Below are 19,089 nucleotides of genomic sequence, written 5' to 3' on the forward strand. Positions count from 1 at the left end.
GTCTGTATCTCTCTGGGAAGTGTATGTATGTATCTGCTCCCTACCTTAAATTGCTTGACTCTCCAAACTGTTCCATGTTGGACACAGTGTTTCCTAATGGGTAAACAACTCTGCTGAAAGAGATGGGATGGGTAAAAGAGAAAAGTCTCCACCTTCTAACCTTCTGGTAGAAGCACTAGGTTCATACTCCACAAAGCTGCTCCCTACTTTGTACTCTGAAACTGTCCCCAGGTCTAGCAGGCTTAGCTTTTTAAAGCCCACAAAAAGGTTAACTCAACAATGGCCCCACCGATGGCCAAGCTCCCCTTCCAATTCACCCAGCAGACTTTCTTACACATTGTAAGGGGATAAACAGGGCATATAGTGCTTTGCACTTTATTGACATATCTGTTGTATGCCCCTTACTTTCTGTGATTACCTCAACCAGCTGAGGAAGAATGGGGCACACATGTACTCCCTCCAAAAACACTTCTTTGAGGTCAAACTTTAACAAATTATTCTTGCAACATACTTTCCACACTGCCGAAGGAGTGAATGTGAAATCTAAATGTAACAACCTTTTAAATTGCTCAGTCTTTTAAAATCATTATTTCAAATTCTGTACCCTCTAAATTTTGGCTTCCTTTATCAAAACTCCACTCATGGTACCCTAGTTATGACTCTGACAGAACATATTTCTCTATTTTTTTTATTTCAGTTCTCTTCAATAGAGGTTTTCTGTTAGTGAATTTGACAATCATTACTGTTCAAAACTTTACTGCTGAGGTATACAGGTCTCCTATAAATATAATTTTTATATGCTATTAATTTGATGATGTAGAAAAATGCCAAGAAAACAATCTTCAACTGTAATCTATGAGAACAATCTAAGGTTTGAAACCCAGTTTACTTAAAACATTTGTTCAGTTTCAGCGATGTCAATACAGTGGGTTTATTAGTTACTTCACCTATTTTGGGTTTCTTTTTTTTAGTTTTTATTGGAAAACCTATTAGTTCTTTTTCACCTATTTTTTTTTAAACTGTGTTTACCATAGAACAAAGCAACAACAGATACAGAACTTCTCTTGCAACTAAGTGGGTTTTTTTTTAAGTCAATAATTCTTGAAAGAGTACAGTACATTTTCCCAAGACATTTGGTGAAGCTATCTTGCCTTTCTGTTTGATTTTGAGGGCTACAGTTTTCTTGCCAAATAGGCATATCTTGGCTTCCTTTGCCAGGGTTACTGCCACGTGGGAACATTAAGTTGGTATTAAATATTCAAAGCAAAGAACCACTGACCTAAGTTCTCTCATTTAACAATGACATATTCTCTATAAGTAAATAAGATACCTAAGTCTTGACTTTCAGTACACAAGAAATGTTTTTTGGTAAGTCCTCTGAAATGAATTATATCCACTGCAACCAGACCTGGCTGCTGGGTACATTAACCATCCACGCTGTTATAAAGCCTCTGCAAAACTCCAGAGAGATGCTGTATATTTACCATAGCTTTAACATAGTGGCTAAGTTAGGAGCTCCATGAAGTCAGAGACTCAAAAGTAAGTTAAATGGGCACAAGCCTGTTAGAATCATACTATACTGTTCTCAGCAAGCACAGTGACAATAATGCTGTTTCTTCAACCAACTTTTGGAATGCTTTTCTTTTGACAGGCATGATACACCTGCTTAGGAGAAATGCTCTAACAGTAACTACAGTGGGGACTTGATAAAAATCCTCAAATCCATTAAACTGTCTAATCACTCAGCTTAAAGGAGAGTAGAGGGATAGAAAAAGATGGAGGGTTGTTGCAACTTAGTTATAAAGTTATTTCCATTGCTTTTTTTCCTCCCTCCCCATTGTCTCTCCTGCCCCCTACATACAAAGATAGATGATTTGATAGATACTTGCCCCCCCCCCCCCAGCTTCTTCACTGTCTCAGTAATGAACTGTAACTACGAACTTCCTAAAATGGGTTTATGTCTCTCCCACTGTTTGCTTCGCTCAGTCCAGTCTCCAGTCTAAACTATCATTTACGGCAAGTGAGTACGTGCAGGTACTGGGTGGGAAAACAAGGGTTCTCTCCATAAAACCCACGGTCTTTATCAACAGGCAAACTTTCTAGATCAGAAAATGTGTATTTAACTGCGTAACAGCAAGAGTCAACAAATTTGCCCTAATGTTGCCCAGCCCAGAGATGAGGCAGGACACATACCTAGAGGGTTCCATATCGCCAGAAGTCTAGAAATGTCTTATTTTTTTCTCATCTTTCTAAGGGAATTCTACCTCCCCTCTCTGATAGGCTTCTAAATCAAGGGCTAAGAACAGGGGAGGCAACAGCCTTGCAAACCTTCAGTCCAACCACCCAGAAACCCATCCAGCCATACCCATTCTGGCGGCAGCCACCACTGCTGTCTCTCTTGGCCCACCTGTGGCTCTCGGAGGGGAGGCAGGTGAACAGAGAATGACGGAGGGCGCCTCTTACCGGAGAAGTCAGTGAGGGCTGCGATCTCTTTGGTGCACACCAAGAAGGTACAGTAGAAGAGGCGAAATAGTAGCACGGGCTCTACCTGTCTCCGCAGGCTGGGATGCTGCAGGGGCGACGTTAGCTGCGCCCGATCCCGCTGAAACATGGTGCGGGGTGAGCGGAGAATGGGGACCGGGGCGCTGGGAGGGAGGGCGCGCCCAGGCGGGGGGTAGGTGGGTGGAAGACAGAGTCACATGGCGGAGATGGGTCAGATGCCAGCTGCTCTCCTCCCACCACTCTCCCTGCCGGGAGTTAGGGAACCTCTCTTCTCACTTCAGACCCCGGCTAGGCTAGGATCTCATCCAAGGAGAGGGGAAAGGACACCAGGGCGGAGCGAGGAGCCTAGGGAAGGATCCACGTAGTTTCCCCAAGAGGAAATCACAGCTATTTGCTGCTGCGGTAGAGGAAACTAAGGGCGTGGGGGGTGTGGGGTGTGGGGAGGTAGTGAAGAAGAAGAGGGGTTTGAAAAGGCAAAGGGAAGAGGAGAGGAAGAGTAAAGAAAAAAGAAAATAACTCTTTTACTGTACGAACGAAAAGAAACCAGCCTTTCCCCAAGCCGCCAGGAGAGGCAAGCTCCTAGCAGACTGCCCCAGCCCTGAGTGGGCTGGGCAACTTGAGCGTCTATAGTGCCCTGGGTCCCCCAGCCAGGGTGTCTCCGCCCCTAGAACACTCGGCTTGCTCCCCTCCTTTCCCCTAGAGGCATCGGAGCACTGGCCATACGCTCGCCTTCCTTCCCTTCCCCAGAGAAATGCGCCCCCTCTTTCCCCAGAGCAAGGGGAGCCGTGACGCACTTAAGCTGCCAGTCCGCGGGACCGATCGAGAGGAGTAAGCTGAAGACAGGGGATTCAGGCGCATGCTCGCCCGCCCTAGGGTGATGGAGATGGGGGGACAATTGGGGTTCCTGTGTTGTGAACGATCCCAGAACTAAACGCGGGGACCTGACCCACGGTTCGAAGGACATGCTGTATTTGCGAAAAAGCAGTGGACACTCTATGTTTCCTCCGAGGAAGGACTCATAATAATGCTAAAGGCGCTTTAAAAGGACTTTCCATTTAAATGGGCCATTTCATAAAGTGTCAAACACCTTGTTCATTCGATGCAGCTACACACACACACACACACACACACCACAGTTTTAGTAAATTCAATCTATGGAAACGTCAGTATGATACTGCCGTGTAATTTACAGATGGAAATTTAGGTGAGTTTTGTAGCTCCGACCATTATCCATCCATTTAGACCCCATCCTTTTGGCACAGAACTTGTTCTACAGGACGTACGTATAGGCCGCTGAGTAAAGTTTAGAAACATCATGTTCCCAAGCAATGAGAAAGGCCAAATTTATAAGGTGCTTGATCCCAGAGCAGCTGCGGCTGCTTCTGCAGCTTCACCAAGCTCACAGTAGGGAGAACTTGGCTAAAATGAAAGGGGAGGAGGCTTGGGAGCCAGTGTCCAAACCCAGGAGGGAGGAGTGGGTGCCTAAGCCGAGGAGAGTTTGTTGCAGTCACCGATTCAAGTAACTGGCAGGACAGAGGGAACAGAGGTGGGGAGGGGCAGGAGGGAGGAAGGGAAAGAGTTTCAGAACTCATTGAGGCCTTGTTTTCCAGACCAGTAGTCCCCTGTTGTCCTCTCTGTTTATGCTGGTGTGCAGCCCAGAAGAGATGGATGGTTCAGTCACACACATCACGTTATGGCTAGTGGTGATTCCTTGCTGAAATTGTAATTCCCATACTTTTGACTAGATCCCACCCCCTACTACCTCATCCCCACCTCCAACACACTCCAACTGAGGAAAACAGAGCTGGCTAAATAAAAGACAATACTAATTACTTTACTCAATAGTTTAAAAATATCCTTTAAAGATTTTTAGAAACTTTTCAAATAAACAAAACTCCCTGGTGCTGCCTCTCTCCTCATTCCATTATCCTGTTTATTCTGTCCTAACTAATTTGGGGGTTTAAACTGATAACCACCATCACGGGTCCTCTCCTTCTCTGGGCTTGTTTCCTAATCTTTAAAATAAGGTAGCTCTATCTCAGGTACCTTTCAGCTAGAAATCTTATTATATTGTGATCACTCCATCTCCATTAATCTTGAAAATCCTCAAATTGTGGATGGGCCTCTTGGTTCAGAAACTCTCCCATGAAAAAGAGACATCAGCACCCTTCTCACTTCTCTGAGTTGTTCCCCCTCATACAGATAATCTGGGAACCTCACAACCTGACACCACCTGGGGTGCTGTTGCCAACTGCCCTTGAAAACACACCTTTCCCAAAGCTTGGAGAAGAAACATATTGACTTAAAGCTCATCTAGGGTTTAAGCAGAGTTTATTGGAAACTTAACTGTAAACAACAGTCACTAGAATCAAGTCCTGGATGGAGTCCCAGCTGGAGCTGCTTCTATTATGGCTTCTGAGTATGTGTCTGTTACCTAGATTTTTGGGGTAATTTTCTCTGGGGGTTCCCTTTCAAAAGGCTTCAATCATCTGCTCTATGTAATTCTTTGCTGTACCTGAAGTACTGCGTAGCTTCCAATAGATGGCACTCATTCAATGAACAAGTGTTTATTAAGCACCTACTATGTGTCAGGCACTGTGTTGAGCAGTAGGGATACAAAGAAAGAAAAAACCCCCCCAAAGCAGTCCTTGTTCTCAAAAACTCACAGTCTAAAGGGGAAGACAACATGCAAACCACAAACAACAGAAATGCAGGATGTATTGGGAGTAATATCACAGGGAAGTCCCTGAGATTGAGGAGGATTGGGACAGGCTTCTTGCCTGTAGGTAGGATTTTAGCTGAGATTTAAAGGAAGGCAGAAGGTGGGAATAAGGAAGAGATAGTTATAGTCATCGGGAAAGGCCAATGAAAAGCCTCCAAGTAGAGGGAGGGTCAGAGTAAAGATGGTAGATTAGAGACAAACCAGCTAGTCTCTCCCAACATTCCCCTACAAATAACTTTAAAATAATGCCTCAAATCAAATTTTGGAATGGCAGAGCCAACAAAAGGTCAGGATGAGGCATTTGTCTGGCCTAAGAAAACTTAGGAGGTCAACAGAAGAAGCTTATGACAACAGGGTAGAGGCCTGTCTGGAAGCCACATATTCTGTGGTGGCAACAGTAGCTTCTGGAGCTTTTCGCCCAGAGACATTGTGTCTCACTTCTAGGGCAGAGAGGAGGGCTAGGGCGTCAGTCACAAGGAAGTAAGGGCCCTGGTCTCAGTTCCAAAGCAAAGAGGAGGTTAGCACTTGTGGCTGCAGGGGACCAAGGATCCTTCCTGAATAAGGACCAGAGAGAAGGCCAGGAGAGGAATAACAACACCTCTCTAGGTCATACTACCTTGGAAGCACCAAAAATTCACAGACCTCCAAGACTAGCTCTGAAAACAGCAGTACAAAAAAACATGAAGTTTGATATAATTCCTATCCACCCCAAGGTGAGCAGAGCTCAACTTTAACATAAAGTTCAAAGTCAAGAAATAGGCTGGAAAAACGAACAAACAAAAAAGGAATTTGAACATAAAAAGCTCCTGTGGTGAAAGGAAAAACCAGTACATAAATTTAGAAGAAATCAACAATATGAAAACAACTACAATCAAAGACTCAAAGAAAAATGTTAATTGGACCTAAGCCCAACAATTTCTGGAAGAGTTAAAGAAAGAGAAAAGAGTGGTAGAAGAAAAATTAGGAGAAGAAATGAGAGTGATGCAAGAAAATTATGAAAAGAGAATTAACAGATTGGCAAAAGAGGCACAAAAAATACTGAAGAAAATGGTTTTTTGTTGTTGTTTAGTCATGTCTGACTCATGATCCAATGGATCTTCTATCCTCCACTATCTCTCGAAGTCTGTCCAATTAGGAACATGTTTGTTGTTTCCATGACACTTTATCCATCTTATCCTCTACTATCCTCTTTTCCTTTTGCCTTCAAACTTTCCCAACATTGGGGTCTTTTCCAATGAGTCCCATCTTTTCATTATGTGGCCAAAGCAGTTAAGCTTTACCTTCAGTATTTGATCTTCTGGTGAATAGCCTGAATTAATTTCTTTAAGTATTGACTGATTTGATCTCCTTGTTTTCCAAGGGACTCTCAAAAGTCTTCTCTAGCACCACAATTCAAAAGTGTCAATTCTGAGGTGCTCAGCTTTCATTAAATTCCAACTCTCACTGTCACATATTACTACTGGAAAAACAATAATTTTGACTTATGTGGATCTTTTCAGAAAGGGGATATCTCTGCTTTTTAGTATGCTGCCCAGATTTTCCTTAACTTTCCTTCCATGGAGCAAACAACTTTTAATTTCATGGCTGCAGTCATAATCTACAGTTACCTTTGAGCCCAAGAATATAAAATCTAACACAGCTTCCATATCTTCTTTCTCCATTTGCCAGTAAGTGATGGGAAAAGTTGTCAGGATCTTTTTTTTTTTTTATGTTAAGTTTCAAGCCAGCTTTGACATTCTCTTCTTCTGCCCTCATCAAAAGGCTTCATAATTCTTCATTTTCTATCATCAGAGTGGTATCATTTACATATCTGAGATTGTTGGTATTTCTCCCAGCAACCTTAATTCCAGCTCTGATTCATCCAGTCTGATATTTCACATCATGTACTCTGCAAATAAGTTAAATAAATAAGGTGACAATATACAGCCTTATTATACTTCTTTCCCATCTCAAACCTATCAGTTGTTTTATGTTCAGTTCTAACTGTTGCTTCTTGCCTAGCATACAAATTCCTCAGGAAACAAATAAGATGATCTAGTACTTCTATCTCTTTGAGGACTTGCCACATTTTGTTGTGATCCATATAACCAAAGGCTTTAGTGTTGTTAATGGATGAGAAGTAGATATTTTTCTGGATCTCCCTTGATTGATGATCTCCATAATTCAGCAGCAAATATTGGCAATTCAGTCTCAACTTCCACTGCTTCTTTGAAAACCAACCTGTTCTTTTGGTAATTCTTGGTCTAAATATTGCTGAAGCCTAGCTTGCAGAATCTTAAGCATAATCTTGCTGGCATGTGAAATGAATGCAACTGTCAGCTTTTGTATGAGCATCATGCCACTTGCCTTATAAACTTCAGCTGGAAGATTCTGCTTCTTCTCATTACCATGACATAATCTATTAAATACCAATATTTGTTGCAAGGGTGCATCCATCAAGTTTTATTGTATTTAAGTAAGCAGAAGACGGTGTTGGTGATGAGGAAATCATGAGACATACAAGTCTTCAGTTGTAAGTGATCATTACTATTTCAACTTTTGACTCCATTCCTCCCCAGTACTCTGCCATGTCTGATAGTATGTGCCTACTCTGACATTAAAGTCACCCAGAATTATCAGCATATTGATGGTGAGGGTCTCCAGGTATTCAGAAGATTTTTCTTTGATCTTATCATGGTAGGAGCATATGCCCAGTCCCACCGCTGCTTCAATCCAGTGACCCTATATTTTGGGCCACCTGTGTGCAGAATTGTGACTACAGCTCTAGTGTATCCATACCTGCTACTTTGTTACTTGCCTGTTGCTACAGGACTTTGAGGTAAGGAAAAACGGCAAAATGGTATGGGTGCTATCTTTTGGCTCGTGCATAAATTAGATTTAAGAAAGACAGAGTTGCATAGTCTCTTCCAGAATCATCCAGCAAGTGGCAAGACAAAAGTCAAGATAACTGATGATGGCTCAGGATGCAGTGGTTGACCCTGGCATCTTCTATGTCTAACCAAGCTCTAAAGTGCTCCGTAGTGCTTGCTTCAGCTGACTCCATGGCACTTGGAACAAACTGTTCCAATCCAACCATTCCACTGGGAGAAGTATTCACATGCTTGTGGCAGACACTCTCTTAACTTACTGATGGATCTGAGACCCCTCAGTTACCCTCAACCTGGTTTAGCCTGTCTACTGAAATGGTTTACTGGGGTGTGGTCCCTGTGCATTCTTCAGCTTCTTAGAGCCATGGGTGAGAGCTGGGTGATTCAGATGGACACCAAAGATGGAAAACAGCCCAGAAAAGTGCTCAACAACCCTCACACCAGAGGTACTAGTCTTCCCTGAACATTCTATACCCCGCCTCTCAAGTAAAACACTATTAATCTACATCTGGGTACTGATGTTTTCCTTTAAAAAAAAAGCCCTTTGGACAAGAAGGAAAAAAAAGAAGGAAAAGGACCTTTCTGTGTGTTCATCCTTCGTTGCTGAAGAAGATCATGCCAACAGAGAAATCATGACATGACTTGCACTTGACTTTGTTTTGAGTGAGGGAGGGCTGTGCAGGTCACCAGCCTCACTTGTCCTCCAGAGCCATCTGAATCCAGTGACCAGATATTCATCAGGATGCCTGGAGATGACCCAGGATGAGGCAATTGGGGTTAAGTAACTTGCCCAAGGTCACATAGCTAGTGAGTGTCAAGTGTCTGAGGTGAGATTTGAACTCAGGTCCTCCTGACTCCTGCACTGGTGCTCTATCCACTGCACCACTTAGCTGCCCCTAGCTATAGGACCTTTCTGTACAAAAATAGTGATAGCAGTTCTTTTTTGTGGTGGCAAAAAATTGGGAATTGAGGGGGTACCCATCAGTTGGGAAGTGGCTAGACAGGTTGTGGCATGTGACTGTGGTGGAATATTATTGTGCTATAAAAAATGATAATACTGTCAGAAAAACAAGAGAAAAGTGTACATAGTAACAGCAATGATGAATAACTGTGAACAGTTTAGCAATTTTCAGCCATACAATGATCTAACGACAATTTCAAAGACTTATGATTAAAAATGCTATCCACCTCCAGAAAAAGAAGTGCTAAATGCTGAATGCAGATCAAAGCATACTTTTTAACAACTTTCTTTTTTCTTGGGGTTTTTAAAATCTGTTTTCTTTCATAATATGACTATGTTGCATATTTTTGTAGCCCTTTGGGCACAGTTCCAAATTGCTCTCCAGAATGGTTGGATCAGTTCACAGCTCCACCAACAATGAATTAGTGTTCCAACTCTCCCACATCCTCTCCAACATTTATCATCTTCTTGTTCTGTCATGTTAGTCAATCTGATGTGGTACCTCAGAGTTGTTTTGATTTGCATCTCTCTAATCAACAGTGATTTAGAGCATTTTTCATATGACTATACATATCTTTAGTTTCTTCCTCTTAAAACTGCCTGTTCATATCCTTTGACCATTTATCCATAGGGGAATGACTTGTATTCTTGTACATTTGACTCAGTTCTCTATATATTTTAGAAATGAGGCCTTTATCCCAGACACTAGTTGCAAAAGTTCTTTCCCAGTTTTCTGCATCCCTCCGAATCTTGGATGCATTGGGTTTGGTTGTGCAAAAACTTTTCAGTTTAATGTAATCAAAATTATCCATCTTGCACTTCATAATGCTTTCTGTCTCTTCTTTAGTCAAAAATTCTTCCCTTCTCCATAAATCTGATAAATACACTATTCCTTGCTCCACCAATTTGTCCACAGTATCAATCTTTATACCTAGATTATGTACCCATTTGGACTTTATTCTTGTGTGCGGTGTCAGGCATTGGTCTATGTCTAGTTTCCCCCACACTTTTATCCAGTTTTCCCAGCAATTTTTGTCAAACAGTGAATTCTTATCAAAGAAGCTGGGGTCCTTGGGTTTATCAAACAGTAGATTGCTATGTTCACTGCCTACTGTGTCTTGAGTACTTAGCCTATTCCACTTATCTACCCTTCTGTTTCTTAGCCAGTACCAAGTGGTTTTGATAATTGCTGCTTTATAATACAATCTGAGATCTGATACAGCTAGGCCACCTTCCCTAGCATTTCTTTTCATTAGTTCCCTTGCTATTTTGGACCTTTTGTTCTTCCAAATGAATTTTGATATTATTCTTTCCAGCTCTAGAAAATAATTATCAGATAGTTTGATTAGTTTGACACTAAATAAGTAAATTAATTTATGTAGAATCATCATTTTTATTATATTGGCTTGACCTACCCACAAGAAATTGATGTTTTTCCACGTAGATCTGACTTTGCATGAAAAGTGTCTTGTAATTGTGTTCATACAGTCCCTGGATTTGTTTTGGTAGGTAGATTCCCAAATATTTTATAGCGTCTACTGTAGCTTTAAATGAGATTTCTCTTTCTATCTCTTGTTGTTGGGCATTGTTAGTAATATATAGAAATGCAGAAGATTTGTGTGGATTTATTTTGTAACCTGAAACTTTGCCAAAGTTCTTTATTATTTCAAGTAGTTTTTTACTTGAATCTCTGGGATTCTCCAAATATATCATCATATCATCTGCAAAGAGTCATAACTTAGTTTCTTCTTTGCCTATTCTAATTCCTTCAATTTCTTTATCTTCTTTAATTGCTACAGCTAACATTTCTAGTACCATATTGAATAATAGCGGTGATAATGAACATTCTTGTTTCACCCCTGATCTTATTGGAAATGCATCTAGCTTATCTCCATTGTATATAATGCTTGCTGAAGGTTTTAGATAGATACTGCTTATTATTTTATGAAAAGTTCCCTTTATTCCTATGCTCTCCAGTGTTTTTAATAGGAATGGGTGCTGTATTTTGTCAAAAGCTTTTTCTGCATCTATTGAGATAATCAAGTGGTTTCTATTAGGTTTGTTGTTGATAGGATCAATAATGCTAATAGTTTTCCTAATACTGAACCAGCCCTGCATTCCTGGTATGAATCCTACCAGATCATAATGCTTTATTCTCATGATAAGTTGCTGCATTCTTTTTGCTAAAATCTTATTTAAAATTTTAGCATCTATATTCATTAGAGAAATTGGTCTATAATTTTCTTTCTCTGTTTTGTCTCTCTCTGGTTTAGGTATCAAAACCTGATTCTGTATAATAAAAAGAATTTGGGAGGACTCTTTCTTCCCCAATCTTCCCGAATAGTCTATAAAGCATTGGAATTAACTGTTCTTTAAATGTTTGATAGAATTCACTTGTAAATCCATCCAACCCTGGAGATTTTTTCCTAGGGAGTTCATTGATAATTTGTTCAATTTCTTTTTCTGAGATGGGGTTCTTTAAGTATTCAACTTCCTCTTCTGTTAATCTGGGCAATTTACATTTTTAAAAATAATCATGCATCTCATTTAGATTGTCAAATTTATGGGCATAAAGTTGGGTAAATTATATTTCTTAACATTTAATATGAGAAAAATTTTTGCTTTGACAAAATCCTCTTTTTTAAATTTAAGCCTTATGTTCTTATTCAATTCTTAGTGGAGATGGACAGGAAGTGGTAATCATTTTCTATCTAGTCCTTCATATATATAAAGATGCATACTTATTCAATAATTTCTCAATCTCTTCCCCCCCCCCCCAATAAATAATGTTAATTCAATTAACTTTTCTCATGGGACCTACTTATTAGCTTTTTATTATTACAGTCACTCACCTCTGAACTATTTTCAGTCTCAATTTCTGAAACATGTTAACCAATATACCATAACAATGAGCTAACAGTATCTAATCCCTCTATAATCTTTCTAGTAGGCTTCCTTATGAAACTTCTGCTGTCCAGCAGAGAGACACTGCTAAAATTCAACAGTAGATAACATTAGTCATAATTGTAGACCCTCTAGCAACTAGCTTTTGTTGCAGCATCAAATGACCATCCCACACTGAATTGTTCCCACCAGTCTAGCGAGGATATACCATACTTAGTGATTTCCAAATAGCTCTCCTTCCCCAAGCCTGAATCTTAACTCTGCACTTAATAGCTATGTAACTTTGGGCACACCACTTAATGAAAGGGGACTTCCTCATCTGTAAAATTAGGTGTTTGAATTAAACGGCCTCTAAGGTTCTTTCCAATTCTAAATTTATGACCCTGTCATCTGCCTATCTTTTCCCTTTTCCTCTTATAGAACGTAAGCTTTTTGAAGGCAGGGATTGTCTTAGTTTTGTATTTGTATCCCTAACAATTAGCATAGCACCCAGTACATATTAGGTGCTTGGCATCTACTGAATGCTTGTTCATTAATTTTGCAGTCTGGTGCTCTCTTTCTCTACATCTGGAAGGAAGGCATATAATTGTAGCCCTTGACTTAAAGGACTATTTGCATAAGACTTTCCTCATTGGTGGAGATTGATTACTCAGTTCTCCTACTAACAAGAGGATGGAATTAAAGGAGGAGATATACAGGTTTTCTAATTTTCAGCTTCTAGAAAAAAAGCACAAAGTGCCAGATTCTCTTCAGGCACCTAAAGGGAGAGAAAACCATGGGAAGAAACCAGCTGGGTTTCTCTACATGTTGGCATTTTCCAAGAGTCCTTCTCTGCCAGGGTGACTTTTTTCGCATAACTGGAAGCCAGGAGACTAAGATTTCTCCTCTTTCCATTTTAGCTCTCATGTCAGCAGGAGAACTGAATCTCCACCAATGAGGAGAGGCTTACACCTTTGATTCAAGAGTTACATAATACATAAACAAATATTGCAATTTTTGAAATATTTTGAAGATCTACAATTTCATTGTTACGTTATGCATATAATTCCTCTAGAACTCAGAAGATTGTCTTTAAGAACTGTCATGATTGAAAAATTCATCATCTTGAGACTCACCTAGTGACAAATCTCTATGGTCTTTGAGTAAATTGATAATCTATCACTAGACTCATGTTTGGTGTTTTTCCAGACTGACAGAACTTGCCAGAGTTAGTGCTCTGCTGCTATAGCCTTCAAAATTCAGAATCACATCTTCCTGGGTGATGTATTAGAATAGAACTTTAATGGAAAATATGCATATATTACAAGGGAATGACAATAAGCCCAGTCTTTATGAACATGTATAGTATACACTGCTAATGCAACCCCAACATACACTTCAGAACATGTGTAAGTATTGTTTCTGGTCTGCATACCATGTGAAGAGAAGGATATTTTCAAATAGCTGCTGAGCTGGACTGAAAATGCTTTTAAAAAAAACCCCCACTGACTTTATATCTTTTGGGGCAGCTAGGTGGTGCATGGATAGAGTACTGGACTTGGACTCAGAAAGACTTCTGTTGCTGAACTCAAGTTCGGCCTCAGACATTTGCTAGCTGTGTGAACCTGAGCAAGTCACTTAACCCTGTCTGCCTCAGCCTCATTTATAAAATGAGCTGGATAACAAAATGGCAAACCCCTCTAGTATCTCTGCCAAGAAAACCCCAAATGGGGTCATTAAGAGTCAGACACATCTGGGAAAACTGAACAACTATAACAACTCTACAGAATAAGATGCCCCTGTCAGGATAAACTCATCATTTCTAATCTCACTGCCAAGCTGTTAACTCAAACCTTGACTGATCACCATCTCCCTCAGCCTCCTCTTCTCTCTGGAGGACTGTAGGGTGGAATACTCCTACCAAGGCATTCCTTTACAGAAGGCAGAAAGTGGACTCGGATTACTCCACTTCACATCTGTTGGCCTGCCTGGTTTCAACTCCACAGGAATAAGATACCCCCTAGCGTCTGGCCCCTCTCCTTCATTCCTGTCTCCTTTTGTTGTACTGTTTCCCCCTTTAGATTGTAAATTATTTTAGGGGAAGGATTGTCTTTCTTTTTATTAATAGTCTCCCCAGTACTTAGCACGGTGCCTAATACATAGTAGGAGATTAACATATTTATAGCATTAGAGTAGATGATTCAGTCCCTCTTTCTCGGCTGGCTAGTGCACTAAGGAAAACAAGCTGGAAGCTTCTGAGAGGGGAGAGATACTTCAACTGAGCTGACATGTGGTCTGTGGATGTAGGTCTATTTTTTTACCTCTTTATATTCGTTCTTTTCTCCTCTTAGATGAAGCAATATCCAATTAGGCTATGACTTTAAAAACTTTAAAAGGACAAGAAAGTGGGCCATCAGAGATGTGGGAGTTTAAGTTCATGGCAGATTTTGCAAATAATCAAACCTAATGGGAATCAAAGTCCCGGCATAGCAGTAGACTAAACGCATCCTGTCCTGTCTTGAGAAGGACATATTAACGGGGAAAGATGCTTTGCAGAAAACTGCTTTAAGTTTGAGCCCACTCTCCCTAGAGGCCACAATAGCACAGGGAAGAGTGTGGCCCTGAGTGTAGGGCTAGAAATATTTCTATTTCTATTCTCACTTCTCTTCTTCCCAAATATCCCCCTGTAAATACTATTAATATTGTTTAAATGGTACTTGGGAAACTAATCATTGGAAGATATTGATGATATAAGAGAGATACTGTGACTGGCACATGATACTGAGAAGGGGGTTTGAGTCAATGAAATTAGGAGACCCACAACCCTTTGGGACACCTCTAGACCCCTAAGGGGAGATGTGGGCTGGCTTGGGGATCCAACTCACCAGTGAGAATAAAAATTGGGATAAGGATCCTGGTTTCTACAAAGGTTATAGACAATCATTTTAAACAAATGTTCTTGTTATCATTCTTCTTAGACAGATATTTATTGTGGACAAGTTCAAGGAGTTCCCTATCCTCTAGGATTCTCCACCTCCATGTTATCTACTACCTCATTTGCTAAACTAAAGCCCAGTTCTAGTGCCATGTCCAAAAAGTGATACCAAGTATAATGTATTTGCCATAGCCACTACAATCAGGCTGAAGCTGTTGGCTGCTGATAGAGACTAAGGAGAATGCAGCAGCTCTGGGGAAGATATAAACCACCATTTGTTAGCCTAAAAAAAATAAAACCTTTCAGCTCTGGGGAATGAGACACAATGTTCCACAGAGCTAAAAAGGCTTAGTTTTAGCAAGTAACAAATGGTGGTTTGTTTATAAAGCAGGCACTGCCCAGCCACATCAATTTCAGGTGGCCTACCCTCCTGAGAGAAGTAGAAGTGGAACTGCATTAGCATTAGCTGGCCAGACCAGCGAAAAAAAATAAAACAACTGAATTTGAGGAAGGGATGATCAATAACCATGAGGAATAGGATGCTTGTCTTTATGTGCCTAGCAGTAAACTAATTCCTGTAGCAGTGTGCTATTCCTGGAAGCCTTTAAAAAAACAAATGTTCCAAACTCTAAAGTTAGTTAAGATTTCATAGCACAGATCAGCTCTGTGGAATGTGACCTCTGCACTGCTAATGGAGGGTAGCAGGTAGAAGAAGGGTGTTTTCCATCAGCTGTGGCATTACAGGAGCAGAGCTCCTTGTCCAGTGGGAGACCCTGAATCCAAAAGGCCGAGAGAATAAGGCACAGTAGGCAGCAGACACACATATGAAGAAAGGAACAATTTTCAAGGGAAGAAGCAGCTTTAAAGAGCAAACCTCTGGCAGCAGAGAAGAGAGCTAACTATGATGTCATGAGGGAAAAAAAGCCCCCAAAGTTGAAAGTAAGTGGCAGTCAGGGAACGACCCACCTACCAGAGACACTACACTGGTAGGAGGTGGGGAGGGTGTGTGGGGGAGCAGGATTCCAAGGGTAAGGACACTCGGACCCTGCAGTAACAGAGGCATGAATTGCATATTGCCACACGTTCCATGAAGGTGTACTCCACAGCCACTGTATTCTAAGTCTGTGCCAAATCTTCACAGAGGTGACATACATATACTGAAGAGTGTACCCAAGGTTTAGTGAGGACGACGAGTATTTTGTAGCTGTTCTTGTTATGATGCCATCTTAGTCAAATTTAGCCTTAGTTTTGTACTTCCTGTGTATCTGGTGGACTTTTAAAATTAAGTGCACTGGTAGGGGTTCATGAGCTATGACATAGTGTTAGGATTGAGAGTTCATAGCTTACCAATTCTACACATTCCTTCCTTTGCAATCTAGCACTTACCCAATATCACTCCCATAAAATAAGTAGTATGAGAATTAATATTATCTCTCTTACATAAAAGGAAAACCAAGGTCAGAAAAGTTAAGGGACTTGCTCAGGCCCACACAGATTAGTGTCAGAACTGGGATCTGAACTGTCTCCTGATATGAAGTCCAGTTCTCTTTTTACTCCTCTATACTGCGTCTCTCCCCCTTTGCCTCTTTCCTCTGTGTCATCTGTTAAAATCCTAGCATAAAGTGATACTTTTTTATGAAGCCTTCTTTAATCTCACCAGCTAATAAAATCTTTTTGTCCCCTTTGATGTGACATCCTCTGTGCATATTGATCATGTATTATTGTGCACAATAATTATCTGTGCATGTCTCATTCCCCTTCCACAATGGTCTCCAAAACTTTGATTTTTGTATTCCTGTTGATTAAAAAAAATTAGCATGTACCTTAAACACATCTATGTGTTTGTTCACTTATTTACAAGTTATATTTATATATATATGGTTCCAAATTCAATTTATTTAGATACTTAGTTTTAATGGATGTCATCACTAAAAAAAAAAAAAAAAAAAGCACCGCATCACAAAGATTCACAGCTTCACATGGAGAAATGAAGCAGCAGCAATATTCCCTAAATCAAGGAAGTCATTTTCAATTTCATCTCCCAACTGTGCAATGGAGGTTTCTGTTGCAGTTTGGCTAGGAATATCTTCTCTGGTATGGGTCAGTTATTCTTAAAAACAAACCCAAAGATGTGGCATTTACAAATGGGTTCAAAACCTGCTGGAACTCTTCATTTGAAAGGTTTTTAAATTGGTTAGAATACTTTGTTTCCAGGATTTTAAAGTATGCACATAGGAGAGTTTTTATAAGTGACACATCATTTTTGGCAAGAAAATTATATTATAGTATCAATACTTCAAAATATCTATTCCCAAAAAACTCTTGATAGCATGAGCTTCTCTCAAAAAACATTTACTTTCTCACTGATTACCAAAACATCATCTTTTTTTCTAGTTTCTAATACATATGGGGAATTAAAAAATATGTAACACCAAAAATCATTACCTAGTAGATAAGTGGTCAAAGAATATGTACAAACAATTTTCAAAAGAGTTGAAACTGTTAAGGGGGAAAAGGAGGGAACTAGTGGGAAATTTTGGTAATGTATTTTTTTTAAAAAGACCAACAAAAATTTATTTTAAAAAAGAACTGCAAACTATTAACAAATGTATGAAAAAGTGCTCTAACTCACTACTGATGACAGAAATAAAGTTCAAAACAAATGAGTTTTCAGTTAACACACAGCAACTTAGCAAAGATGACAGATGATGTGAATGATAAATGTGGTAGGGGTCCTGGAAAGACAGGTATACTATACTGCTGGTGGATCTGTGAATTAGTCCAATCATTCCGGAAAGCAATTTGGAATCATGCTGAGACAATGGTTAATATATACACATCCTTTGATTTAGAGCTCCCACTGCTAAGCACTTACCCCAAGGATGTCAAAGAAAGAAAGTGCCAATGTACACCAAAATATTTATAGCAGCACTTTTTTGTGGTAGCAAAGTGCTGGAAACAAGAGTAGATAGATGCTCATTGATTGCAGAATGGCTAAAGAGATTGTGGTACACGGATGTGAAGGAATATGAGTGCACTATAAGAAATAATGAACATGAAATAATGCTGGGAGAGAACTCATGCACAGGGAAGTAAGCAGAATCAGGAAGACCACATAAAAGATGACTGCAACAATGTAAATATTAAAAACGGCCATAAGAATAATGACTAAACCTGGTCCTCCAAACAGATATTAGCAATCACCTCTCCGCCTTCTTTGCAGAGGTCGGTGCCTACGGACAGGGGACATCACACCTGATATCAGACTTGACTGATGCTGGTTAGTTTTACTGAACTACTGTTTTACTCCTTCTTATTTTATTCCTTGTTTTAATGAAAGGCTTTCTGTGTAAAGGAGGGGAGAGTGACAGATTAGAAAAAGAAAGTGATGTATAAAAACAAAAGATATAAAAATTTTAAATGGTAATAGCAAGCATTTACCTATCACTTTAAGATGGCAAAACATTTTACGAATACTATCTCATCTTATCCTTACAACCTCTGGGGAAATAGATGCAATTATTATCCTCATTTTATAAAAATGGAAAAAGAGGCTATTAAATGACTTCCTCAGGGTTACACAGCTACTCTGAGGCTAGATTTGAATTCAGGTCTTCCTAGCTCCAGGTCCAGTGAGCTATCCACTTTCAATTTCACCTTTACCTAGAAGGTACAGATTGTGTGTGCGTGTGTGTTTTCAAAAGATCTCCTTAGCAGTACGTGACTGACAGCTACTTGTCCACACAGAAAAAGTCAACAAATTTGAGACACTTGTCTTTTTGTAAGAGAAAAATGCATGGCATCTTTAAGGTCAATAATTCTATTACTTTGCCAGGAGATAACCTGTGATATAATCTGTATGGAGAAAGTATAGACACAATTAAACTTTTTAGAGTAAAGGGTGGGGGGTTTTTTTGCCTGTTTATTTTGGTAGGCCTTGCAAAATAATATTTCATAATGAAATATTTGCATTACTCCAATACTTGAATCTGGAGCATTTTTCTAATACTGGAATTCTGTATATGTTTGTGCTGTGTATTATATGTCTTCTAACATCTTTTTCATATATGCATGTGTAATATACACGTTATACACATATATGTATATATGCATATACATGCATACTCATACGCACTCACACACTATTCATGCTGTGAGTTGTTTCATGAGTCTGAAGATTCATTTAAGTTTGTAGATGTTGAAACCAAGGAGTTGAATC

The 19,089-nt window shown here is 39.9% G+C and overlaps 1 protein-coding gene across 7 annotated transcripts in view; it reads right to left on the reverse strand.

Annotated features, from left to right (window-relative positions):
• The window catches only part of EVA1C (eva-1 homolog C), a 127,568-nt gene that overhangs the window by 88,169 nt on the left and 20,310 nt on the right, over positions 1-19,089 (reverse strand). For 2 of the 7 annotated variants that reach the window (XM_072615090.1, XM_072615087.1), the window contains exon 1: positions 2,366-2,815. The exons of 1 other annotated variant lie outside the window; for it this stretch is intronic. In XM_072615090.1, the coding sequence (XP_072471191.1) occupies positions 2,366-2,369 (4 nt within the window). In that variant the 5' untranslated portion in view covers positions 2,370-2,815. Of the gene's footprint in view, positions 1-2,365; positions 3,314-19,089 lie in introns of those variants that run through there. 4 more of the 7 variants (XM_072615089.1, XM_072615085.1, XM_072615086.1 and 1 more) reach the window with 4 other exon arrangements.

Source organism: Notamacropus eugenii, chromosome 5 (assembly GCF_028372415.1).
Source record: "Notamacropus eugenii isolate mMacEug1 chromosome 5, mMacEug1.pri_v2, whole genome shotgun sequence".
Lineage (NCBI taxonomy): Eukaryota > Metazoa > Chordata > Mammalia > Diprotodontia > Macropodidae > Notamacropus > Notamacropus eugenii.